Below are 25,059 nucleotides of genomic sequence, written 5' to 3'. Positions count from 1 at the left end.
CAATCATAGTGGGTAGTTTGTGTGCTGTGTAAACAAGGGAAACTCATAAATCAGAGGGAGCTCCCTGGCCATTCAACCCGCCTTACGTGACTCAAACCTTTTGAACAGCCTCAATAGTGTTCCTCACATCTTACCTTCCGCCGTCAAATTACTATTTCATCAATATGAAGACCTTCATTGCTCTTGGTGCCTTAGCCGCCCTTTGCCAGTCCGCCTTCGGTCTCACAGAGGGAAGTTATACAATCGGATCTGCTAGTCTTGAAAGCAACCAGGTCCTTAGCGAGATCGGTCAAAGCAACTCGCCTCTTGGATTTTCTCCCATAAATGGCGATCCTAGCCAAACCTGGCTCTTCACTTTAGCCGGCAGCAACAACCAGCGCGATTTCCTGATCCAAAACAATCTCGGTAGCTATATCAACTGCGGTGATGAAGAAGGTTCTCCATGCCTCGCTGGAACGAGGGAGGAGGTTTACACTGCCGAACTTGTTGGTGAGAACAGTTACCAGCTTGTTGCGAAGAGTTCCGGATACTTCTTGCGTGCCGATGGCGGATATTTGCAACTTGCTGGATGGGATCAGACCCCTAATGAGGAGTTTGTCTTGCTTTCGACCCAATAGTAAGTCACGAAGATACTATATTGAGTATTGAAGTATTGAAGTAATGAAGCTGATGAAATTTGTGGAAAGAAAGAGATATTCCGTCCTCGCCGATGATATGAGAATGCTATTCGATGACGGTGATGGACCTTCCAGGAACTGTGAATCGAAGCCATGAAAATTACCGAATAGAGAATGATGTATGGTCGGTCATGCATAAAAATCACTATTGCCAAATCTTACCATTCGTTCTCTTCATTATCTTCACTCAAAAATGGCGCAGAATATAACAGCTCAAAGATGTCTCAATTCTATTTATAAAACCTACCATTAAGATAACTTGCTTGTTCTTTAAAATTTCAGCTAGATTGATGTGTAAGTTGATGTAATCCATTATGTGAAGGTCGATAGATCCGTGTTGCGAAACTTATTGGAACATAATTATATTCGCACTTTGCAGCGGGTTTTAGCCCAAATTGGTAGATTTATGGCTGTGATCTAGTTCACGGTTCCTATTGCCAGTAAAATACCGGTTACAGTCGGATACTTAGTTAATGTTGCTATCGTTCTTTCCATCGCTAGCACAGCTGCCGATATCAGCTTAAGCAAGCAGGCTTCATTCGATTATCCAGGACCCTGTGCTGTGGCCTACGGTTTGCACTGTAGTGATCGGTATAATTCTTGTTCTCGAGGTGTGATGTAGATAAGAGGAAGCAAAAACACAAAACATCAGATATTATTCAACCAATATATGTATTTGGTGACATACTGTAGGGGAAATCACTACTGCTCATAGCAAGGAGAAGGAGGGTCTCTTGTGACACGTTAATGATCTACGACTATCCGTTACAGCAAGAACCTAAGACAATTATATTTGTCTCACATTAAGATACCAACTTGGCTACTTTGTATGCTAATAGATACCGAGCATAGATCGTGTCTTTCCCCTGCCGATCACTTCTACAGCGGTCACCATTGTGACAATTTTCCGAAATTTGCCCAGTATATGTGGGGCAAATATTGATTAACTATACTTTGCATGCAAATGGAGATGTGCTCATGCACTCAGGAATGACTGAATTTATGACAATTGACAACGGGAATGGTATTAGATCTTATGGAGTATCTATCTGTGGATAAGGTTAATAAAGAAAAGTTTAGTACTTCGTGTCCAAAAGTATCCCGAAGTGAGTCAAATTATACGGAGTGCGGAGCAGTTTCATCTTGACCCAAAGATCCATTGCAGACAACAAATGTCAGGGACATGTCAAACCTATGATCAGAATAATATGTGGCATATTGCATTATCAGCTCACAGCTCCACTCAAAAATACTACAAGGATAGGTTTCACATGAACATTCCCATTGCCTCATGTGAGACAACTTCAACAATGCCCCGAGAAAAGGTGACAGCAATCTTGGCAGGACTAGGGGATAATAAGAAGGGCGATTGGCCTTGGTAAACTCGAATTATCTCCTCTATCTAAGGGCACCATTTTCACCGGACATTTCCCCAGCCATTACCGTACCTCTAGGCCTTGAATTCAACATGAAATTCAGCCTTGTTCTATTGTTCACGGCTGTGGCAGCTGCAAAAAGCCCAGCCAAGAGGGCCGACACGATTTCAGTTACTGGCTCACCTCCAGGATTTGCATACGGAGTCACGGGAGGTGGAGATGCGACGCCAGTTTATCCCTCCGATGTCGAGCATCTAATCGAGCTTCTGGGTTCTGATGATCCGCAGGTCATCATTATCGACAAGACATATGATTTCATCGGAACAGAAGGAACAACAAAGGGAACCATTTGCAAGGCATTCGGCTCTTTTGAAGATGGTTGCCAGTCCACGATAGATATCGGAAAAGGATGTGATGGTGCGGAGTCCGAGCCGTATGAGTGGGATACCGCTGGAACCATAGGAATCCGTGTTCACTCGGACAAGACAATTATCGGAGTCGGAAACAAGGGCGTACTCCTCGGCAAAGGACTGAGAATAGTCGATGCCTCCAACATCATTGTGCAGAATATCATGATCACCAACCTCAATCCAAAGCTTGTCTGGGGTGGCGATGCGATCACACTCTCTAGCACTTCACTGATCTGGATTGACCATGTTACGGTCAGCCAAGCTCCCCCTGAAAGTCACTTTACTGAGTGCTAATTGGATTGTAACTAGACTCAATATACTGGTCGTGTACACTATGTCTTTGGCCAAGAAGCGAACTCTCATGTCACCATCTCCAACAGCTTCATGAATGGCGCAACTAACTTCTCTACTTCGTGTGACGGGCAACAATACTGGGGATTGGAACTTGTCGGGGCCGACGACCAGATCACGTTTGCAAGTAAGTGTTTCAACCCATACTCGATACCAATTTCTACGGAACCTAAACATTAATGTTTGTCCGCTAGACAACTACGTATATAGCACATCAGGCCGGAGCCCTGCACTGAGCGGCAAGACGATCTTCCATGCTGTCAATAGCGTGTGGGAGAATAACAACGGCCACGCCATCGAGGGTACCGACGATGGCCAAGGTCTCTTCGAAGGCTGTGTCTTCAACAATGTCAGCCAAATCGTCGGGGATTTTGTCGGTCAACTCTTTAGCTCACCGAGTGCTACTGCAAACGAAGCATGCTCCAAAGATCTCAAGAGGGACTGCGTAGCGAATATTGAAATAGACAGTGGGGCTCCGTTTACGAATGCCGATACCAAGTTCTTCGCAAATTTCGCCGGTCTCACCATTGCGACTGCAAGTGCGGCTTCGGAGGCCCAGGCAAGCGTTCCAACCAATGCCGGAAATACGCTTAACAATGCCTAATTTGAAGATCACTCCGAGGAAAAGCAGGAATATCATAACGAAGAGGAAACAAGGAGAGATATCAATATAATTTGTTTCGTATCTATCGACTAGATTATGGAAGAGAAAGGAAGAAATAAGGAGTCACTGCTAGTTTGCAGTTCTTGAAACAGATAGAAGCTAAGTTGTGGACCAGATGGATTTTGGGACAGTTACGGAAATAGCTTTCTATAATGTACAATTCTACTACAAAAAGTTTCGACCCGCACCCCATGGTTTCCAGGGAGAAATTTTTGCGGAGGATAGGGCTAAACTATATCGGGTAAGGTCACTGTATATGGAGTACATACCGAGAACTGCAGCCCCTTCTTTATTGTTGCTTCAAGTATTTCCTCCACCATGGATCCCTTCACTCAACTGCCCCCAGAACTGATACAAATAATCCTGATTCATGCCGATTTTGCCACCGTACAAAGCCTCATATCCGCCTCCCCACAAGTCCACGCTGTCTTTCAAGCTCGACCTGCCATTATACATGATCTCATACTAGCCAACTCTATCACGAGTTTCCCAGAGATACAAAGGCTATGCTACAATATGAGTCTTACCCACACCTCTCATTACACTCATTTGGCCTCCTACCAACAAGCATGCTCAGAAGGCATTCCAACTCTTAATTATAGAGCAGCACTCGGCATAATTCAACTAGCAGCCAGAATACAGCACCTTGCCTGTGCATGTCTGTCGCGTATGCAGCAGACCCTCGCCTCTACACTTGGTGAAATACCAATCGACTCACTAAGCGGACCTCAGCGAGCAGAACTAGCGCGTAAGCCCTTTTCGTGGATCGAAGAATACCGCACGTACTGGTCCCTCTTTATCTCGCACACTATTCCGCTCTCCGTCAAGCTGCCAAAATCTGTTGTTGGCCTGCACAGTCAATAAAGGATCTTAACGCGTATAGTATCTGGAATGAAATCGATAGCCAAACAGCCGACCAGATCTGGACAATTGCCGCCATGCTATCGGACCTAGGCCTTACCGTCTCCTGCGAACACTACCCCGCACAATTGGGTAATCCCTTGTGGTTCTGACAAGATCCCGAGGGAGCCGAGTCTTCACACGCAGCCTGGGATTTCCGTAACGAAACACCAATTCCTTTCTTCCATTCTTTTATTCTACCCAGTAGCGGGCCTCTACTCTGGTCTCCACCACCCGTACCACCTGAAAATGCAGCAACAACATCAAAACACTGGCGGCTTTCTAGAATGGCGCTCATCGACGCAAATGCACGTCCGATACTTCCGAAACGATAATCAAAGGGTCTCTCGGGTGCGCCGCCGTTCGGTGGGATTAAGTCTTTTTAGGCCCTGACGCCATCTGGGGCTTGTTATCTGGGACTCGTGGCAGATGCGAACTGTGGGACTATGCTATTTCCGTCCCTGGCCGAGAGGTAATCCGCCTAACCCGGACGGTAGTGTTCATGTGGGCCAAGAGCTACCGGATCTTGGGCCGAGGTGGTTGGCGTTAGTTGGAGAGGAGTTTGCATAGCTTTTAGATGAACTGGGATCTTTTAATCATTGATTAGCACATTATCCGCTTTAAATATATGCTTGGCAATGAGATATATATATTTTTGCGTCACCGACATAGTAGTCTGTCAGTAAGATTTGTTTTCTGATATTTTCGCTCTCTTTACCCAATCTATCTAATATCGTATCGCAATGTCCCTAACTCTTCCAATACTATATACCACTCAGTATTCACACGGCTAGATATCTTGGTGCGCCTAATATCAGCACCTCCCTGGCTACCGCCAAGGCACACCGCTTACCCAAATAGTCATTTACATTCAATTTTAGGTCTTTGATTGGTAGAATTATGGCAGGCAGAATAGCCGGTACTAAAACTTGTGGACCATCACACAGTACACGATGCAGGGGTGGCGGTGGGGGCAGAGATGCTCTTTATGCAGGTGGGCCCGCAAGAAGAATCTTAGTGAGGACTATCTTATGCATTAGCATAGCGTCGACGTGTGTGAGCCAGAGCCGATGGACTATTGCGGGGAAGTTCTAGGTGTAGGTGATGGGGACTCGTTCGGTGAAGCTTGGCGAGAACCATCCCGAAACGTTGATCAGTATAGCTAGCGCTGTCACATTGGAATCATCAGGTAGCCAGTGCTATCGGTTTGCCGAAAGACTACAGAGTGCCCCATCACCCCGGTATTCTATAGAATTCTGGAATCTTACCCGAATTAGAAGAGTTAGATATTGATGCATACATGTACATATGCATGCATGTATTCATTGAAAGCAGTATGACAGAAATCTGGAAGTACGACAATCTACGGGATGGCGCACTGATGTATAATTCTCTAATTTGGGAGTATGTTGGAATAGATAAATTCTACTAGAAATATCCATGATTAATTTGAATCTTTGCCGCACTATTTGCCTCACGGAAAAAGACCAGAGCTGAACTCGATATCTTCAGTTTCTTCATCATTGACAGTAACAAGTCCCCTGCAGAAATTGATCTTTTTATGTAAGCCTCTAGTCATAACTAACTACTTAATGAAGTTAAGAGTTAGTCTCAATTCCAGGGATGTAATGCGATCTCCAATGAAGATCGCACTATGGAAATCTTCTGTATCCCCCTGTTCGAATCTAGGTACCATCTCATACATAACGAATTAATTAGCTTTAGCCTCCTTGTCATTGTATCATTTTATCAAGTCCTGTCGCCCTATGAATTCGACTTCCTACATCCTTGATCTGGTGAGGCATTTTACTTTCCACCCGGATCGCCGAACTCCACCTCCGTCATTCTCGGCGCGACTTGTCCCCCACAAGCAGTTTACGCTGCAAACTTTGCACTCCGTAGTCATCGCATCCCATTTCCCTTTGCTCCTATCAGAATCTTCGTATTTTCTACCAATCATTTGGGGTTTCAATTTACCCGACTTGCTTAAATGCCGATCAGTCGCTGGATTTGTCGAATATCTAGACGATCACCTTACGTAGTGGGTCCATAAAAAATCTGCATTGTGGAACCTCGAGGTAATCCGTCTGACTTGTACTCTGACATCTGTTGTACATTATTCGCTATGCCACCTCCGAGGTGACGCCGATGCGAGTCGAGATTGGCGCGGGCTTTTAATGTCCGATTGGAACCCGATATACCTACTTCATACTCTTGCCTCGGGAGATGTAACAGGTCTACACGTTTTGCCTTTTGTCTCAAGCTAGGTAACGACTAGTAGATATTGCTAGAGATGAATCTACCACCTTCCTAATAAGGCTTTCAAGCAAAAGTTCGCAAACCTCAATAGAATTTGAGAAGTCGGCCTAATCAAATTGCGAATCCTTTGGACCATTATTAATGAACCGAATGGGGCCGATTCGAGTTGTGCGGAGCAGTAACAGGGGGATTCCACGAGCTCTAGGGGTTTGCCAAATCAAAACAACCTGTTCTATCATTTGCGCTTTTTCTTTGTAGTGCATATAAAATGTACTTTGTACTGCATATACAAACACATATTGGAAAGTCTAGCGAGTTCTGATGTCATCGCTAATATATATTATGTAAGCTTGGTATGTTCCCGAGGTCCCATATTGCTTGTTCTACTTTAACCGTTTTCCATATTTCTTATACCAAACAGATTAATCCATGGCACCAAAAAGCCTCTGATGAAATTGCGCTATGAAAAACTTCATCTAACCATGATACTGCGCGAGATTAAAAGGGGCGGAATAGAGATTTTACAATTCTTGGCGTGGGGAGATGACAGAAGCCGAGGCTTGAGATTGTACCTAAGCACCCTTCCCGGTAAGTGACCCCACCCTCCTTCGGGTGTGTTACTTGTAGGGCTATTTGGCCAAGGATTAGGGTCTGAGAATATACGGAGTATCCGAGGTCATTCAGTGAAGGTTCCCCGGAAAGTGTTTTGTTGGATATGGGATTCATACCAATAAATACTCATACAACCGAAATACGTACCTTACCGCCCTGGAAGATATGTACCGAATCGGTGCCGACACCACGTGCCACTTTGAACTTTTCCCGGTCGGAAAGCCGGCTGCCACACAGAAAAGGAGATTAGACCGGTCCGAGTGACGTGTGCCATGCGGTAATGATGTGTCGGTCCGGCGTTACATAACTGGGAAAACCTTCCACAAATGTTTCTTTAGCGCCGATTTGGGGTGAAACTTGGGCGAAAGAGTTTTCAGGGATTCCGACGTCATGTGGGGGCGAAAAAAAAACATTGGTTCCTGAAGATACACACCATCATAGTAGGATGGCATAGTTATACTATGTATATCATCTCAAAGAGAAGAGAATGGAATAAACTCCATAGAAGAATATATGTATAATTTAATAACGGAGATCCAACATCATGTTGAATCTATACTGCACACTGAAAATCCGGTGCCTCTCCAGATTAGTCATTCGCGCCTTGACCTGTGGATAGACCCATGGACCCGCCAAGGGCCCCCGCCAGGGGCCCCGCCGACTGCCCCCGCCAAGTGTCCCCGCCAAGTGCCAAGTGGAAGGATTTTCCCGCATTTCTCTGCTTCGGGAACCGCATAGCCCTTCGCTGGACTTTCCCATTTCGAGTCCAACCATGGTTACAGTATAAGTGGGATATTTAATTTACTGTAATACATTACATCCACGATGGAGGCGCTTGCTATAAGACCGCCAATTGTCCCGAGCTTATAGTTCTTTTCCCCAAGTTTTCTTTTACCCCGGATCCCTCCCCCTACCGACGGCTTTGACTTCGTCCATACCGTCAATATGTGGACGACCAACAGCGGGCTGACTGGTCGGTCGCTCCGGGTGAGCATCACCATCGCCGCTGTCATGGGCTTTGCGCTCTTCGGCTACAACCAAGGCATGATGGCTGGCCTGCTTAACGGTGACGAATTCGTCAACTCCTTCCCTATCCTCGAAATGCCCGAATCTGCGACTCCCTCGGAAGAACACTACATCAACGTCATCCGTGGTGCTGTCACCTCTTGCTACGAGTTGGGCTGTTTCTTCGGCGCTTTGTTCTCCATGTTCTTCGGCGACAAGCTCGGCCGCACTCGTCTGATCTTTATGGGTGCCAGTATCCTGATTCTCGGTGCCTTGATTACAACAGTCTGCTTTACTGGCCACTGGGAAGTCGGTCAGTTCGTGATCGGCCGTGTTGTATCTGGTATTGGAAATGGTATGAACACCGCCACAATCCCCGTGTGGCAATCGGAATGCTCTGGCGCCCACAACCGTGGCTTCCTTGTCTGCTTCGAAGGTGCCATGATCGCTGGTGGTACTTTCATTGCTTACTGGGTGGTCTTTGGTATGTCGCACGCCGCCGATACCGTCCAATGGCGATTCCCCATTGCGCTACAGATCTTCTTCGCTCTCATTTTGGCTTCTGGTGCCTTGCTGCTCCCAGATTCCCCATCGTGGTTTGTGAGCAGAGGATATGACCAGGAGGCCATCGACGTTCTTGCTAAGCTCAGTGGCGCCGCTGCTGATTCCGAGAGGGTCCTCCACGAGTACAACTTCTTGAAGCAGGACGTGGAAAACTCCAAGAGCTCCCAGTCAAGCTGGAAGGCGGTCTTCACATTCGGCAAGACCCAGGAATTCCAGCGCTGTCTTATTGGTTGCTCTGGCCAGTTCTTCCAGCAGTTCACTGGTTGTAACGCTGCTATCTACTACTCTACTCTACTTTTCCAGGAGAACCTGCACATGGAGAAATACCTCTCCCTAATTATGGGTGGTGTGTTCGCTAGTGTTTACGCTCTTGCAACTATTCCCTCTTTCTTCATGATTGAGAGAGTCGGCCGTCGCAACCTGTACTTGATTGGTTTCCTTGGCCAGGGACTCAGTTTTGTCATCACCTTCGCCTGCTTGATCAAGGAGAGCGAGGAGAACGCCAAGGGTGCTGCCGTTGGTATCTTCCTCTTCATCACCTTCTTCGCGTTCACTCTCCTACCTCTGCCCTGGATCTACCCTCCCGAGATCAACCCCCTCCGCACCCGTACCGTCGGCGCTGCAGCATCGACCTGCACCAACTGGATCTGCAACTTCGCCGTTGTCATGTTCACCCCGCTTTTCGCCGGCGAGAGCGCATGGGGTGTTTATCTCTTCTTCGCACTATTCAACTTCATCGGCCTGGTCTTCGGCTTCTTCTTCTACGTTGAGACAGCCGGCCGTGAGCTTGAGGAGATCGACATCATCTACGCCAAGGCACATGTCGAAGGAAAGATGGCGTTCCGCGTCGCCAAAGATATGCCCAAGCTCACTTTCGAGGAGATTGTCCAGCAGTCTCGCGACCTGGGCTTGAATACCAACGAGCATGTCGCAGCTGAGAAGAGCGAGCTTGGTCTCAGCAGTGACAGTGCCCAGGAGCTCGAGGAGGTCCACGAGAAATAGTCGCGCTTTTTCAGTGCACATGTTGTATATGTGATTGGAGGTGATGATGATATCTGACACTGGATGTTTTTCTAATTTTTTTGTTAATGTTCTGTTTATGTTTTATTTTTTGTTGTGGATATGTCGATATCCCGGTTATAGAACTGAGAGCAGGGCTTACAGGCGTGTATATATCCAAGATAAGGAACGGATGCTCTTTTAGATTTCAATCTATTATTTTATTATTATATTTTGCTGGCACGTGAGCTTTTTTAATAGATGAATTATAATAAACTCGACTGTACCGAAAATTAATAGGTCAATAGCAGCGACTACTTGGTTGTCAACGTTTTCAACCATGAGTCTGACGAGGCCACCACCGAGGAACTGTAAATCACCAAAAAGAAGCGTTACCACCTAGAATGGCTGATTCTACAGATCCCAGATGCTCAACTTGAAACGTGAGTCAGCCATTAGAACACGCGATGTAGACATTATACACCTTTCTGGAAAGGAAGCGAATAAACCTCTCATACTACCAGCTCATTCACAAGTTTCCTATCGTCCATATTCTCGCATGTTAGTGTTGCTATGGTATTTGAAATTAAGCAAAACACAGGCGAATCCAAGATATCATTAACTAATATGTGGATATGTGCATCCATTCCAATCTCAGCGCTTCAGTGACTCCACTAATATACATTCATAATAACCCAAACATCCAAATCATAATTACCACCTCATTAGACCTCATGTTTCGATATCTTGAGCTTGAGAGTTCTCTTTGACCTGTCCCGCATCCAGTGCCAGCCTACGAAGGTTGCTAGCGTCAGTGACAAAGTTGCGACGAGAAGAATCCACCACTGCGAGGAAACAAGCAGTCGTCGGTCCCCTGGGGATTCTCCATCTCCCCGATCCGGTCCGGCAATGATGTTTGTACCGAGAATGGTCTGGGAATGTCAGTTCCCGCGACATACTTAAGCGTTTCAGGTTTCAATGGAGCTACTCACTGCGATGAAGGTTCCGGGGAGAAATAGCATGGTCACAACGGAGATTGTACTCATGGAAGCGCTCTCCTGCATCGCGTATTTCGTCATCTTCATGCTTGATTGTGTATTCACTCGGGAGCTCATATTGAAGAGCTATTCATAATCATTTTAGTAACTGTGTCAGAGAAAGGAGTCTTAAAGTAACTTACCAAGTCTAACAGACGCTCAACTCTTCTAGCGATGTCCTCGACAGATGATTTGAAGTAGGTCATCTGATTCTCAAACCGGTCAAGCTCCTCTTCAACCCGAAAGTAAAGTAAATCACGGTCCTGCACATCCGGCTTCCTTTTTACTATAGCCTGGAATACCTCGTGCTGTTTCCGCAACCGCTCGATAACCCCCAAGATAAAATTCATCTGGATTTTGTCCTGGTCGAGACTCGTTAGAGTGAGATAGAGCTTGGGGAGGTCAGTGCGAGAGTGCTCGCCCGCGGTGTCGAGCACCCGGCGCTCTTCTGCACGGATGGTGTCGCGAGGATCCCGCGCAGCGCGTCGGTAATATTGGATCGTAGGGTTGAAGTGGATGATGGATGGGATGAATGGATTCTTTGCGAGCGAGGCTGTATTAGGTGTGCGCACGAATGTTTCCAGGTTATCGACTAGTTCCTCATGCAGACGTTGCGGTAGATCATTAAAAGATCTGTATTTTAACAGGGCTAATGTTGTGTCTGTTTTGGCATCGTACCGCGTTACAATGGTCATCTTTAGATCTGCTTCTTCGCGGACTTTCTGGACGTATGCCCTGGCCCGGATGGCATACCAGAATTCTACAATTAGTTAGGAATAGCCGGGTTATGGCTGTCGACCTACGGCACTCACCGAACGATGTTACCGTCCCGTCGTCGTCACGTAGTTGCCTTGAACCGAATATTTGTTCTTGGCCTCGGATATGAGAGCTAGCTGCAGGCGCAATATCAAACTTGGTGAGGATCTTGAACAAGCTGTCGCGGGTGATATTTAGCTCGGATGATACTTCGCCCTTGAAGTCATCGTGGAATTGAGGGTCGGCTGGTGTCACCTTTCGATCGTTGATGAGCTCGTTTTTAAGCAGAACCTGTACTGCATCCGGGTCGGTCAAAGTCCGGAGTATTCTCTTCTCTGGAGTTGGATGCAATAGGATAATTCGAATCTGAGGCTGGCGCTCCGCCTGTTCAAGTAGTATTAGGATGTAGTATCGAGAACAGGAACGCGCGAATAATTACAAGGAGTCGATCAATGTCGGCGTCATTATAAGTCCCCGTTGTGCCCATGCCATGGTCATGGTCGAATATTAAGACACTGGATGTTGATGGATACTTTTCAGATCTCCATGACCTCGACTCCTCCTTCAGTTCCCGTTGACAGAACTGTCCGTCATCAAGACCAGGACAAAATGATGGAAGAGGGAACGGGTAATCTAGATGAGGCTCATGGGACCCAGCAGTCGCATGCATATTTGTGTATCCACAACCCCCAAAAGTGCGCGAGCACAGGTAGGCTGAGGGGTTTGAAGTGGAGATGGTAAGGCTGGGCGAGATGCATTTTTTAGTCTCAGCTCAAGAATTAGGGGGCGGCGCAGTTCTCTTGCTTTTTGTGTAAGACCGGACTACCTCGTAAAGGCGGGGGTTTGTTTTGTCAGCCACGTGTCCCGCGTGTAGGTACTTTTTCCAAAAGCGTTATTGCTTTTTCAAGATAACGCGAAAATACGAGCTGAAAATGGCCGGTGCTGTTCCTTTGAGCGAGATATTCTCCTTTCCCCCTCAACAGCCGGGTGAACCATCGACTCGCAATTGGTACTCGGAACTTCTAGGCCATCCAGATTGCCAGAACAATCCGGTAAGAGCCCAAATCTCTTTCAGAAATTTGACTAAATACTTGAGCAGGCGAAAATTCAAGAAGCGTATGAGCATTTCCGGTCCACTAGTCTGGCGCGCTCAATCTCTTCTTGCCTTGCAGTCCAGGATAGTAACTCAACGCCATCAATTGCAGCAGAAGACAATCAACCGCCAACGCAATTCATTACTCCTGATTCGGCATTAATCCGATACCTCAAACTCCGGGCGCAAAACGAATCCCCAGGAGATGGCACAAGACATCGTGAAATCGAAGAACTCAGCAACCAGGATGCAAATTGCCTTGTTATATGGGCGCGACCTGACACGCGCACATTGAATCTATTGGTGAAAATTCAGAGTTGCCTCTCAAATTTAGTAGGACCCGGTTAGTGCAATTGTGCCAAAACGACAATCACCTCGCTTGTTCCTCAGCCAATCCCCGCGGACAACTATTTATTTTACTGCAGATCTCCACCTAATACCCCGGGATGATATGCATCTGTCTGTCATTGAGCTATCGCATCGACATTCCGTAACCCATCTTCGCTCGGTATACGACAAGGTGGGAGTGGAGCAGCTAAGGAAGTTGCTAGACGTGCCACGATCGGAATACAATATGAATAAAAGTATCGCCCGTCTCGCTAAACCAAAGATCATATTTGACAAGGTCGGTGTTGCCGTCGCATTTGTTCCTGCGGAGGACAGCTACTCGTATCACCATCTCCGGAATCAGCTCCATACGATGGCTTTGACTACGGGCGTTAGTATCGATACGTGTTATACTGCGCCGATTGCGCATGTCACTGTGGGGCGATTTGTTGGGAATGATTTCTTCGAAGCGTCTGGTGGGGGCGGTACCATAGATGCTAAACGGCATAACATGGAGAAATGGCTCGGTCTTATTGAGCAGACCAATGAAGACTTGCAGCGGGAGTACTGGGGCGATTGGGTCTGGGGTGTTGGAGAGGAGAAACCTTTGGAAGTCCAGCTAGGTTATGTTAAATTTGGACGGCAGACGGAGAAGGCTGATCTGATGGGAAATACGTTAGAAAATTAGGTATCGATCTGATTTGTAGTAGTTGGTTCAATTTACGGAGTACCACGGTACTACAATGTACTAGATGGAAGGTGGGCTACTTTTTCTGTCAAAAAAATAGGTTGCTTAATCATAATGAGCGTTTCAAGGGCTCTCATTGCTGCGCGTCTCTATCGGATTCCCTAGTCGACTCAATCTGGCGCTCTTGGTCCATCCCTCTCAGCCTCCATTGCGCCATTGGTCAAAAGGAATTTTTGCTACTCTCTCATATGGCCTTACAATAGCTGCGTACATAGCGAAGTCAAATGTACCTAGATGGCCAAATGTGTCTATTTTTCACGTTTGAAGGCCTCTGCGATATGTTTACTGAAGATTTTTCATCAAAAGATCAATATATTCTAAAAGAATGGCAATAGACGGGGAAACATGAGGAAAACAAGTTGCATTCATGCTTCAACGTTCGTGTCCAGATTTTCTGTGTGATACCATAGCAATCAGAGGGCACATTGGCGTAGACTCGGGATTACGATCGTTCTAACGAGTATGAGGAGATATATCGGAATGTCTTGGAAACTTATCGGCTTGGTAGATACATTAGATAGACACAGTATGAATACATAAGAATTTATAGAATTGAACAATCCAACTCGGACTAGTCCTCAAAGCGCTGATTCCCAAGTCCCCGGCCCTTCAGGTTTATCTCATCCAGGAAGATTGAACTCACCAAACCCAGTGCACTCAGGCCTGTCATCACATAGAATATCGTATGGAAGCACTTCAGGTAAACACCTAATACCTGGTCCAGCGTTGATATAGGAACATGTAGTGATCCCAAAGAGCTAATGAAGCTCACAGTATTGGAAGCATCTTTCAGAGGCGCCAAGGCTCCCGTCAGTTGAAGTGTAGTATCAGTGACAGTCCTCGAGAAAACATTGTTGAAAATTGACGAAGAGATAGTGAGGCCGACAAGACCACCAAACATACGGATAGTTGAAAACTGCCCAATAGCTAAGCCTGTGTCATCGACATTCTTAACGCTCGCTTGCATCGGAAGAATGTTAAGGCGTAATAGCGCAACTCCCTGACCCCAGAGAATAGGAAGCCCGTAGCACATAGATGCGGAAGACCCTACTTCGAAGAGGGCTAGCAAGCCGGATCCTAGCGTAAGGATGACCCACGAAATTCGTAAAATCCACACATAACCTCCGAACAATGGTACTAGCATCATTGAGACGGCTGCCACTAAGACGCTGATAATAGAGGTAGGCAATAGGTATACGGCGGATGATATTGCGCTTTGGAGCTCTACAGCTTGGTAGAGTAAGGGTAAGTATTGTAAAAGGGATACTAACACCGCGCCGTGGAGGAAGCCTCCTAGTAAAGTCACGTTTCCGGTCTTCGAGTGGAAAATACGATAAGGAACAATAGGATCTGTAGGCTTTCCCTCGTAGAAGCCAAAAGCGACGAGTGCCGCCACTCCTAAAAACATTGGAAGGAGAGTCTGCCAGGAGGGCCATGGATATAAGGAGCCCGCCCAACTCATCGGAATAACCAAAATCGAGATTCCGATAATAAGGAGCGCTATTCCAATCCAGTCGAGACGCTTTAAATTTCCAACGAGCGTAGAATCGAGCGGAATAGGCCGAAGTTTGAGGAAGATAATAACCAAAGGTGTCCCAATTCCGAGCCAGGGGAGGTTGATCCATCCGATCCACCTCCAGGAGGCATACGTGGAAAATAGCGCCCCGACAGTAGGACCCATAATATTACCCACGGCCGACGGAATGGCCATTAAGCCTAGATATGTCGAGCGTTCCTCTAGTGTTGTCATATCTGCGAGGATCACCTGTGCCAACACGTCGATTCCGCCACCACCGAGACCCTGGAAGACTCGCCCAACAATTATAGTGCCCATATTTCGCGCCGTAGCAAAAACGATAGAACCGATAAAGAATAATCCAATGGATATATAAAGAGGGGGTTTGCGACCGAACTCGTTGGAGATGCTGGCCCAGACTGGTTGCATTGCTAGACCACAAAGAGTATAGGCCAGATTTGCCCAGAATGACTCTAGACTCGAGGCCTTTAGTTCACCAGCAATGGCCTAGTGATAGGGATGAGTATTTGGGTAGTACGCGGATGCGAATAGACGCGATGGCTCACTGGAAGGGCAATGCTTAGGCATGTCGCATCCAACTGGAACACGAAAAGAGTCGCGGCGAGCCCTATGAACGCGAGCTTGAAGGAAAGCGACTTTGGCTTTTTGGTCGTTGATACAGCATCATCCTGCTCATTTTGCTCTGTTGGGGAGTGTGTATCCCTGGTCACAGTCACTTTCTCCACGCCATCGACTTCCAAGTTTTCTTCCAATCTCGGTCTGTCTGGAATAGCAGAGATATCGGTAATTGGGCCAGAGGTGGCCTCGGAATGGATCATAGTGCTTCCTGGGCAGATTGACTATGGCGCAAGTACCCGAGGGGAGAGACAGGAGATTTGAGAGCTTGATTGAGTATAAGGTACTGGGTGGAAAAAAGTACCTATAGGGATAACATTGGACGATAGAATCCAGATTTCCATTTGTGGGGATATTAGTTCTTCCGGCTGGTGCCTACATAAAGATTCTGGACTGGACTTTCTTTGTTCATACGCGAGATTGGGAGTTGAGACCGGGACAGGGGCCGGGGGCCGCACTTGTGGACGTAAGCATCCATAATGCGTCTATAATCCCGTGGTCGCCGATTGGATAGAACTAGTACTCCGTACTTACAAAGTACTAAAAGGATTGGAGATGTTAGCTCCGGTATGTGGCTCCCACGCGTCGGGACGGCCCAGCCCATCCGAGTCCGCTTCTAGATGATCCACATTCTAGGCACTAGTCACTGCAGCCTTTACCTAGGTACGCATTCTACTAGTACCTATATAGCTATAGATCGCACTATAAATACCTTGGGTTACTCCATAAGGCCCAGCTGCATGGATCTGCACTCTTGGCGTGGAGATTTATGAATGGGATGAAGATCTTAGTGGCCATGTCACCGGGAAGGGGAGACCCACTCTAGAAAGGAAAGGACGGCTTTTGCAAGGAGAGATGGCAGCTTTGGCGGGAGAGATTTGGGGAGGTAGCTGGGATGATGGAAATTGGAGATGAGGTGAGAACGGCAGCAATGGACGCGGAGCAAATAATGCAGGAGATTGAATGTGGAAATGTGGCGATGTGCTCTTTAGCTAGGTCTTTGAAGGATACATCGCACTCTCCCTCTCTGCAAGGCTATCGCACATTAATCTCTATGATCTCCCACAGTTTCATTCTCAAGACACTATAAAATCTGTATACGAAAAGTCATATGTACAATAGAGTATAATATACAGAACGCTTGTACTTCCAAGTCTTGGAATATTCAACAGCGTCCTAACAGCCAGGCTTTGAACAAAAAAGCAATTAAATCGCTTATGCTGGCACACGGGGTCCAACGCTTCTCCAGAACTCACAGCGGGCACCGCGGCCACCTTCCCACTTCGATGCATCTGCTAGTCTGAACTCGTTCGTGACGCCAGGTCCGTCCCGAACCCAGTAAGTCAGCTCAGGGGTAACTTCAACGAACACGGTTGATCCACCTGTGGTGTTCAGGTTCATCACGACAGGGGAGTCGCTGTTCCACTTCGGCCAGGAGATATCTCCGTTCACACCCTCAGGTACGGTAGCGTTGTCTGCACCACCCTTTGCGTCAGTGATAGAGATGACTGGAGTATTATTGATGATGAAATTGCCCCAAATCTTCTGGAATGCATGCATAAAGCCGCGAGCAGGCGTAGTCGCTCCAACGGAGAAGTACGCGGACAAATCCGACCCGTGGTACCCGGGGGTGACAGAGTACTGATATTGCCAACTTTCCTTGGTGCGACCTCCAGCGAACGCACCCGCAAGCCAGTAAGCGGGGCAGTCAAAGGAGGATTCGGCATAGATGTTGAACACGGTCTGCTGGAGACCAGTTGCCATTTCGGACTGGTTCAGAGCGGTTGGACCACTATCGCCTAGTGTATCGTACCGTGGACCAGTGTTTTCGGGGGAGCTGTGTCGGACCCCGTAGATGTCCATCAGACGGGAATAATCTTTGGGAGAGAATGAAGGGAAAGCAGAGTGGATATAATCCAGGAAGTCTCCAGTGCTGTTCACATTAGGCGGGCTAAGCGGAACACCATCATTGGCATTGTACTGGAAAAGTTAGCATAAAGGATCATGGCGGTTAAGATGAGAATTTGGCACAAGAAACTTACTCCAGACAACACGCGCTTGCCGCTCACTTTCTTCTTGAGCAATTGCTTGGATGGCAGTTCCCGAATGAAACTGCCATCGACGACAGGGAGGAAAGCCCAGGTACCCCATTCTCCTGAAATGGAGACATTTGCACTAGCATATTGCAAAGTGACAGTGTCGGCCTTGACAAGGCAGTTAAACACGGCTGCCTCGGACATATTTTTCTTATAGCATCCTGCTCGTGCCGCAAAATCTTTATAGTGACCTGTCGGCACTTTACCATCGTACTGATACAAGGATGTGGTATACGGGCTGGCGGCGATAACCTAGGCAAGTTAGTCACACTGTCTCGGGTTTCATGGCGCTATAACTTACATTATTGAATAGGTGGTCCTCACGACCACCGTAGGCCAATGACTGCAGCATCGCCGAGCCTGCTCCGGAAGATTCACCGGCGACCGTGACGCGGGAGGCATCACCACCAAATTTTTCAATGTTCTTCTGGACCCATTCAAGAGCGAAACGCATATCAAGCAGACCTGCATTTGTCTTGCCGTACTTGTGTACGCCTTCCGATGACAAGAAGCCAAAGGCTCCCAGTCTGTACTGAATCATAACTGCAATGAACCCCTTGTCGTTCGTGTTAATCAACTCACTGGGATCGTAGAAGGCTCCGAAAAGTCCATCTCCCCCACCATCTATGAAAACTTAGCACATGTTTTTCTTCGGTCGGATATTTTGACATGTGCATAGACTTACGAATCCAAAGGAGAATAGGGAGATCCTTGGCCCCGGGCGGAGCATACACATTCAAGAACAAGCAGTCCTCATTGCCCAGGGCTGAATTGAAACCATATACTTCCGGAAGCTTGGCACCACCGGACTGTGGGCAAATTGGGGGCTGTTCAGTGGCAGACTGGATGGCAGTCCTGTTCACTAGAGGGGCCTTGGGTGCTTGCCATCGCAGCTTTCCTACGGGAGGGGCGGCGTATCGAATCCTAATAATCAATAAGTAAAAAATAAAATAATAAAAAGAACAGAAGCTTTTGCCAAGCCCAATGCGGTGTGTTCCTCACCCCTTGAAGACATTGAGGTCATAGGTGTCATCATGGTACCCCTTGTAAGTGGCGTAGCCTAAATCAACCACTGGGCTTGATGTTTGGACAGGAGTAGCTAGACCAATTGGGGCAGTGGTCAGGGCCAAAAGCACAAGGCTGCTTATTCCAGCCATGAAACCCATATTAACTCTTCACAGCGGTTAAAACTGTGATGGTTTTGAGAGGAGGAAAGGGACCGATATTTCTATCTGATTGAGACGCTAGTGATTAAGATGCGCAGCCCCTTATGTACCTTGTACAATCCTTGCACTATAGTACATATGTGACCTATAAGCGAGCACCCACGTGGGACCATGTAGAATTTGAACCTTGGAAGCGAGCGAGTAACTCCGGCCAACTCCATTGTTTTCTTTCACTCCACTATTTTAAGGGGTATACAATATATAATTATATTGTTAACGATATATACATAGCCTGACTGGTTACTTTTATTGGTGGCGAACATAGCGTATTCTGCTAGGCATTGCAGATCGTTCCGATTGATCCATCAACGTCTTTTATCCCCACTATTCACAATCAAAATTAGCGACCGTGCAATTGTGTATCTAGAACACGACAGTAATATGGGGGCCAAACTTAACTCGGTACTTTGTAATAGAGTATATCCCGTAAACGCCGATACGGAGTTCTCATATATTGAATACGAGCACCTCTCCTTTGATTTTTCCTCTGTTGTCGACTCCCTTGATCACACTCTATAGACTCACCCTCAATGGCGGGGGAAGTCGATTTGAGTGAGTCACGGGTCACGACCGTGACTGTGTGTTATTCGATTCCCATTCCATTTATGATTTTGTTCACCGGGCTTCGACTTTTTGTGATCTTACGGCCCTCATCAAAAACCCCTATAAACTTTGATGACTATCTGATTACTATTGCGACGGTCTGAGCCAACTTTTTTGTTCTATTATTCCCCTCCTCGCTGATTATGTTCTTTCTGGTCTTGCTGTCGTTGAAGTATCTGAATTTCTAATACTACTACTTGGTGTAGGCAATATCAGTTGGATTATGTATAAGTGGCTTGGTTTATGGTAGGTTTTTATGACAGGATTTGTATTGAATGAAGCGTGAGCTAACCTGTATTATTGCATATAGGTCCACCATATGGCTTTGGTAGACATAGAGCTGCTCTCAGTGAGAAGGAAGTCGAAGGTTTTATGCGGGTGATTTCAGCATACTGACCATATATTAATTTACATACTAAACATTCTGCATTCTTAGGGTGACTATGTCTTCAGCCATTTCTACGACTGGGCTATTGCAAGCATTAAACTCTCGATTCTTGGGCTTTACTACCGCATTTTTAGCACGGTTGTCTTTCGCCGAGTTGTCATCGGTACCGCAGTCTTTATCTCTCTCTGGCTCGCAGCCATGGAGATCGGCCTAGGTCTAGAGTGTATCCCCATTGAGAGCGTTTGGGATGCGGATGTTGAGGGGGCTTGTATAAATCTGGTGGCATTCTCCTACTTCACCAACATTACGAACCTGATCACCGACATATGGGTGTTTCTTCTTCCCCTGCCAATTATCTTCGGGCTGCACATTAGTCGAAGGCGAAAATTCGAGATCGCAGGTATTTTTGCCATCGGTCTACTGTAAGTTATCCTCGCCACTCTCTGGTAGTTTCTTCTGACCTGTGTAGCACATGTGGCGTCACTCTTGCTCGCCTAACCGTTGTGGTCTCACAAGGATCGGAAGACTTCACTTGTAGGTCCAAATAGAATGCCCGCAGCAGCCAATATTCACATAACTGATGGAAAAAACAGGGACCGGTGTTCCTCTCGGAATTCTGTCTGTATACGAGCCATTATGTGGAATCGCTTGTGCGAACCTTCCCTTTCTATACAAACTAGCAAGGGGATTCTTCAAGAAACCATCTTCTTACGATACCTCACACACAGGGGAGTCAGGCCCCGGAGCAGGATATAGAGCTAGGCAAAATAGCTCAAGAAGGAATAGAAGATCAGTGAGTATGCATAGTGAGGGGAGGATACTCACACGGAATGCGAATGATTCGACAACATTGATTGACATACGATCCAACCAACATCCTGAGATAGAGCTGTCGATGGTGGAACAGTCATGTTCCATGTTTCAATCAGATCAAGAAATATTAGGGAGATAAATCACCAATTAATATATCGCAAAATAATGTAATTACTCCGAGCTTCCGAATACATTGATCCTCGCAGCCAGGACGACGGATAGGCCGGCGAAGTATCGGAAAAATCCATCTTGGACTACCAAGCCTAGGCTATCTAATTTACCTACGCCCCCCACCATACTCCCAGCGGTAATTATATGAGTGGATAGTACGGATTAGTCGATAAATTTATAGTTTGCGGTTCGTGCAGTCCGATACAGTGTATTTCAAACCTTCGTACATATGGATTGGGGCTTTATGTTACCTACACCAGCCCAGTGACAGTCGATCTTCGACATCTGATGGTCTCTAAGAGAGCCAACACTAATTTTAGTAATATATATGGACATAGGACTTTCGATCCTCATTATGACCAGCTGATTTATTAGACATTACTCCGTATAGCAGGTACTCATGTACAAAATACGGAGTACAAATACAGAACTGGGGATATTAGTAAGCAATTCAATTAGCGTGGACCCGTGGAGTGGACTCCCGAGATCGGTGCCTAGCACAGCCATGGAACGACTGATTAGGGCCGTTCCGAACCCAATGCTGCCTAGGATATGGTACCAGAGACCGTGGGAAACAAGTCAAAATAAACTAGCAAGGCAGTAGAACTTCCAAGGGATCACTGGCCAGTCTTTGCGATCGCGGATATATTCCGTAAATTCATGAACATCTCGAAGCCGGCTGTATATGAAAGAATTGTGTCAGAGACTCGTCCTGCTCGTGGAACTACCGGCTCCTAGCATACCTTTTATCGCTAACTTACAAGTCGTTGCTATGATCGCGCAGTGGTACTAGAGGGGTCGACAGCAGCCCCAGCAGCCCTGTGTGGACAAACCCAGTCAAAATTATGCGGGTTGAAAAGGATTGGTTAGTTAGAAGACAAACCTCGAACCCTGAAGCCCTCTGAGAAAAAGATAAAAAGACACGTTCAGTATACCATCGAGATGAGAATAAAGAGGTCGGAGATAAAAGATCTTACCTCGCCATATGGACAACTCGGCGGCTCCGCAAGGCACTCAGCAAGGCAGATCGTGGCTTGAGATTGATCAATGAGTGCCAGACAAACGATCGCAAGGATCAGGGTCGGAAAACGTAATATTCTTGCAGCCATCAAGATTGAGAAGTGATTTCAGTCTAGACAGGTTTATGGAAGGAAGATAAAATAAGGACACAGTGTTCTGGCTTAAGTGAGAGACACATTTTTGTCATAATAGAAGCCTATCAGGACCCTGGTAACTACTGAAGGCGCTAACGCAGGGTATCAGGCATACCTACATTAGGCGCTTATATGTGTGGGTGCCTAGAGCAGCGCAGGCAAATACTATACGTTCTTAGGTCCGTGATTAAATGCTTGTTTTGCTATTTGAACAGAAATACGTGTGTGCATGCATCTTCCTTGAAATTACCCTAATATGATATATAATATACCAGGGAGCTGTGTAGACCACATATTTTATACCAGAACGGAATGACCTACTCAAAGATACCATACATTTCAAAACAAAACACTATCCATATAAGCTAAAACTGCTACCTAGACAAGCGAATCTCTTCGAACATTGGCTAACGGACACCATTGAGAATTCAGGTGCAGTCCCCTGGTGTGGGATCTGGGTTAAAATGAGATGGAGGGTCAAAGCGCTGTCTAACGAGATCCAGCACCAGACCAGCCGTATGTCCCATGTGCTCTGCCAGGTGCGTTTTTAGCTCCTCCCAGGAACTAAAAACACTGCCGCAGAAGCGGCAGGGCTCCTGACTCACGGCGTGTTCAGTTTCGTGGTGGCAGTCATCGACCATCTTCTCAAGAGGGTCTAATTCCCGCTCATGCATGCCATCGGATGAACAGCCTTCTGTCTTATTAATTTCAGGTCTAGGCATCTTATGCGCCCTCACCAAATGCTGAACAAATATGGCCCTGCTGGAGAAAGGCAAGCCAATGAGATCACAATTCGCAAATGAGCAGGTCCACCACTCAAGTTGTCGATGGCGCTCATTTTCGTGTAGGGCCCAGTCGGCCTCTCGTTTAAAGCATTTGGTGTCAGCACACTCGGGGAAGCTGCAGATAAATGCCTGTAGATCTTTGTGGACGTGCTTAGACCAGTCGGATGGTTTTTCAATTTTCTTCACTTCGAAACAGATAGGGCACTCGAATTTGGCGGGCAAATGTCTGACAGGTGGCATAGGAACACCGGGAGGAAACTGAGCTACCGAGACTATATCGTCTGGCTGGTCAAGGCCCTTACTGGAATCAGGGATTCGAAGCTTTGTCTGTTCAATTTCGGAGTCGGCATTGCGCGACTGCCACAAGGTGGCTGAGCCCCCCAGTGCGAAACAGTGCTTTCCAGCCTTGCATGTGCGATCGACCATGGCAATTGTGTGTTGCTGTCGTAGCTTCACGAGGTTCTTATATCGGTCAGCTTGCGCATTTGCAAAGCGGTCGATCAGGGCTGGTTCAAGTTGCGGGTTCAACTCCATGATCTGTGCCTTAAAGTTCTCAAATTTCGGTGCGAACATGTACGACATCGAAGAGAAATCCATTACCGCCGATATATCGTCAAATATGTCCAAACCAACGCCATTCTCCACTCTCGGGGGGCCATACTCCCATTCAATGCCCGTCTTGGGTTTTGAGTAATTAAAAAAAAAACTGGTTCCAGTGTCGTGCCCACCCACAGAAATGCTCAATTCCTGGTGGTCTTGGTGTTTATCCTGGCCCGAAGACGAAGCCTTCTTAAGACTCAGCAATCTTTCAGCGCGCCTCAGCTTGGCGATATGCATACCACAGAAGATGCAAAGCTTTTCAGTACTGTGTGAACTCCAGAACCATTGTAAAGATCTGGTTTGGTTGCAGCTCTGGCAACGATGAGTATGGGCCTCTTTCTACAAGAAACGTGGTAGTCAGCCATACACGGTTCAAGAACATAAGATAAACCCAGCAGGGATAAGACCCAGGAACAGGAAGCATAATACCTTATTAAAAGAAACCTCGACAGATTCGATTTCGCGTTCATCAGGAATTGCTTGTCCGACGAGAAGTGACGGCGACACAGTGGGTAAGAATATTGGTGATGAGGCAGAGGTAGTTTCAGGAGGAGGATAATCGTCTGGGAACTCATTTATTGAGGAAATGGATGGCCTTCGCACATCTTTGCCTTTGCTTTCAACTAATTCACATGGCTCTGGTGGTGAGATGGAACATGGTTGCAGTGATGCGGTCGTTGACGGTTGCCCGGCGTCCATGGCGTTTGGATTCATCGGATTTGTTGAGGTCTTTGAGTCACGCAGCGAAGAGTCCTCCGCTGGCGATTCAAATGATGGTGTTAAATCCAATAACCCTCTGGTGTAGGTTTTGATATCTGCAAGCAGTTCTTCAAAGTCTTCAACTTCGGCTCCGTCGAACTGATCATCGCTTTCATCATTACTATCATCGGAACTATCCTCATTCTCTGTGGTCTTGTGCTGATGGGACTTTTCGCTTATTTTCAAAGCATCCTCCGCTTGGAGTAATTTCGCCTCGACATTTTCCACTGATAATTCAGGATTTTGGAATATTTTCTTATATCCACAGCCTAACTTAATTAGAAATTCTCGCCATCTAGCTATCTTATATGAAAGAACTCACATTGAAGAATGCTTTTTGTCAAATATATGAGCGTTGACAGTGTCAACACCCTGAGGTCTCGCGATTTGTCTAATCGTTTGTCAAGACCACCCTTCGCGACATCAAAGTCATTGCCCCACACACACAGCATCTGGTACTCATTTCGAAATATATTAAGCCCGCTTTTGGTTTTCCTATCGCTCCTTGCAACTTTAATCAATGATTTGTAGGAC

General features: G+C 46.8%; 10 protein-coding genes across 10 annotated transcripts; 6 read left to right on the top strand and 4 right to left on the bottom strand.

The window, feature by feature from the left end:
* Positions 1-164: 164 nt before the first annotated feature.
* On the top strand, positions 165-617 carry N7479_004763 (RICIN domain-containing protein; the record flags this gene model as incomplete). Its single annotated transcript, XM_057252460.1, has 1 exon — positions 165-617. The coding sequence occupies one exon, from the start codon at positions 165-167 to the stop codon at positions 615-617; it is 453 nt and encodes a 150-aa protein (XP_057111785.1).
* Positions 618-2,145: 1,528 nt separating this feature from the next.
* Positions 2,146-3,418, top strand: N7479_004762 (polysaccharide lyase family 1 protein; the record flags this gene model as incomplete). Its single annotated transcript, XM_057252459.1, has 3 exons — positions 2,146-2,715; positions 2,773-2,941; positions 3,009-3,418. 3 exons carry the CDS (start codon positions 2,146-2,148, stop codon positions 3,416-3,418), a joined length of 1,149 nt encoding a protein of 382 aa, XP_057111784.1.
* A 378-nt stretch (positions 3,419-3,796) lies between these two features.
* On the top strand, positions 3,797-4,342 carry N7479_004761 (uncharacterized protein; the record flags this gene model as incomplete). The annotated part of the gene is made up of 1 exon (XM_057252458.1): positions 3,797-4,342. One exon carries the CDS (start codon positions 3,797-3,799, stop codon positions 4,340-4,342), a length of 546 nt encoding a protein of 181 aa, XP_057111783.1.
* Positions 4,343-8,194: 3,852 nt separating this feature from the next.
* mfsA (glucose-inactivated glycerol proton symporter STL1) lies at positions 8,195-9,820 on the top strand (the record flags this gene model as incomplete). Its single annotated transcript, XM_057252457.1, has 1 exon — positions 8,195-9,820. One exon carries the CDS (start codon positions 8,195-8,197, stop codon positions 9,818-9,820), a length of 1,626 nt encoding a protein of 541 aa, XP_057111782.1.
* Positions 9,821-10,542: 722 nt separating this feature from the next.
* Positions 10,543-12,280, bottom strand: N7479_004759 (uncharacterized protein; the record flags this gene model as incomplete). The annotated part of the gene is made up of 5 exons (XM_057252456.1): positions 10,543-10,749; positions 10,810-10,941; positions 10,998-11,614; positions 11,667-11,994; positions 12,050-12,280. 5 exons carry the CDS (start codon positions 12,278-12,280, stop codon positions 10,543-10,545), a joined length of 1,515 nt encoding a protein of 504 aa, XP_057111781.1.
* A 262-nt stretch (positions 12,281-12,542) lies between these two features.
* Positions 12,543-13,718, top strand: N7479_004758 (uncharacterized protein; the record flags this gene model as incomplete). The annotated part of the gene is made up of 3 exons (XM_057252455.1): positions 12,543-12,662; positions 12,710-13,046; positions 13,129-13,718. 3 exons carry the CDS (start codon positions 12,543-12,545, stop codon positions 13,716-13,718), a joined length of 1,047 nt encoding a protein of 348 aa, XP_057111780.1.
* Positions 13,719-14,349: 631 nt separating this feature from the next.
* Positions 14,350-16,133, bottom strand: N7479_004757 (MFS-type transporter sphD; the record flags this gene model as incomplete). Its single annotated transcript, XM_057252454.1, has 2 exons — positions 14,350-15,801; positions 15,861-16,133. 2 exons carry the CDS (start codon positions 16,131-16,133, stop codon positions 14,350-14,352), a joined length of 1,725 nt encoding a protein of 574 aa, XP_057111779.1.
* Positions 16,134-17,145: 1,012 nt separating this feature from the next.
* On the bottom strand, positions 17,146-19,192 carry N7479_004756 (putative carboxylesterase; the record flags this gene model as incomplete). Its single annotated transcript, XM_057252453.1, has 5 exons — positions 17,146-17,910; positions 17,973-18,278; positions 18,328-18,650; positions 18,712-18,950; positions 19,029-19,192. The coding sequence occupies 5 exons, from the start codon at positions 19,190-19,192 to the stop codon at positions 17,146-17,148; spliced, it is 1,797 nt and encodes a 598-aa protein (XP_057111778.1).
* A 590-nt stretch (positions 19,193-19,782) lies between these two features.
* Positions 19,783-20,791, top strand: N7479_004755 (uncharacterized protein; the record flags this gene model as incomplete). Its single annotated transcript, XM_057252452.1, has 4 exons — positions 19,783-19,804; positions 20,166-20,233; positions 20,292-20,665; positions 20,713-20,791. The coding sequence occupies 4 exons, from the start codon at positions 19,783-19,785 to the stop codon at positions 20,789-20,791; spliced, it is 543 nt and encodes a 180-aa protein (XP_057111777.1).
* A 2,018-nt stretch (positions 20,792-22,809) lies between these two features.
* Positions 22,810-24,977, bottom strand: N7479_004754 (uncharacterized protein; the record flags this gene model as incomplete). Its single annotated transcript, XM_057252451.1, has 3 exons — positions 22,810-24,105; positions 24,196-24,794; positions 24,848-24,977. 3 exons carry the CDS (start codon positions 24,975-24,977, stop codon positions 22,810-22,812), a joined length of 2,025 nt encoding a protein of 674 aa, XP_057111776.1.
* Positions 24,978-25,059: the final 82 nt, after the last annotated feature.

Source organism: Penicillium vulpinum (assembly GCF_028829585.1).
Source record: "Penicillium vulpinum strain IBT 29486 chromosome Unknown utg000002l_segment0_segment0, whole genome shotgun sequence".
In the NCBI taxonomy this organism is placed as follows: Eukaryota; Fungi; Ascomycota; class Eurotiomycetes; order Eurotiales; family Aspergillaceae; genus Penicillium; species Penicillium vulpinum.
The sequence above is the reverse complement of the archived record's forward strand: the minus strand, read 5'-3'. Positions and strand labels throughout refer to the sequence as shown.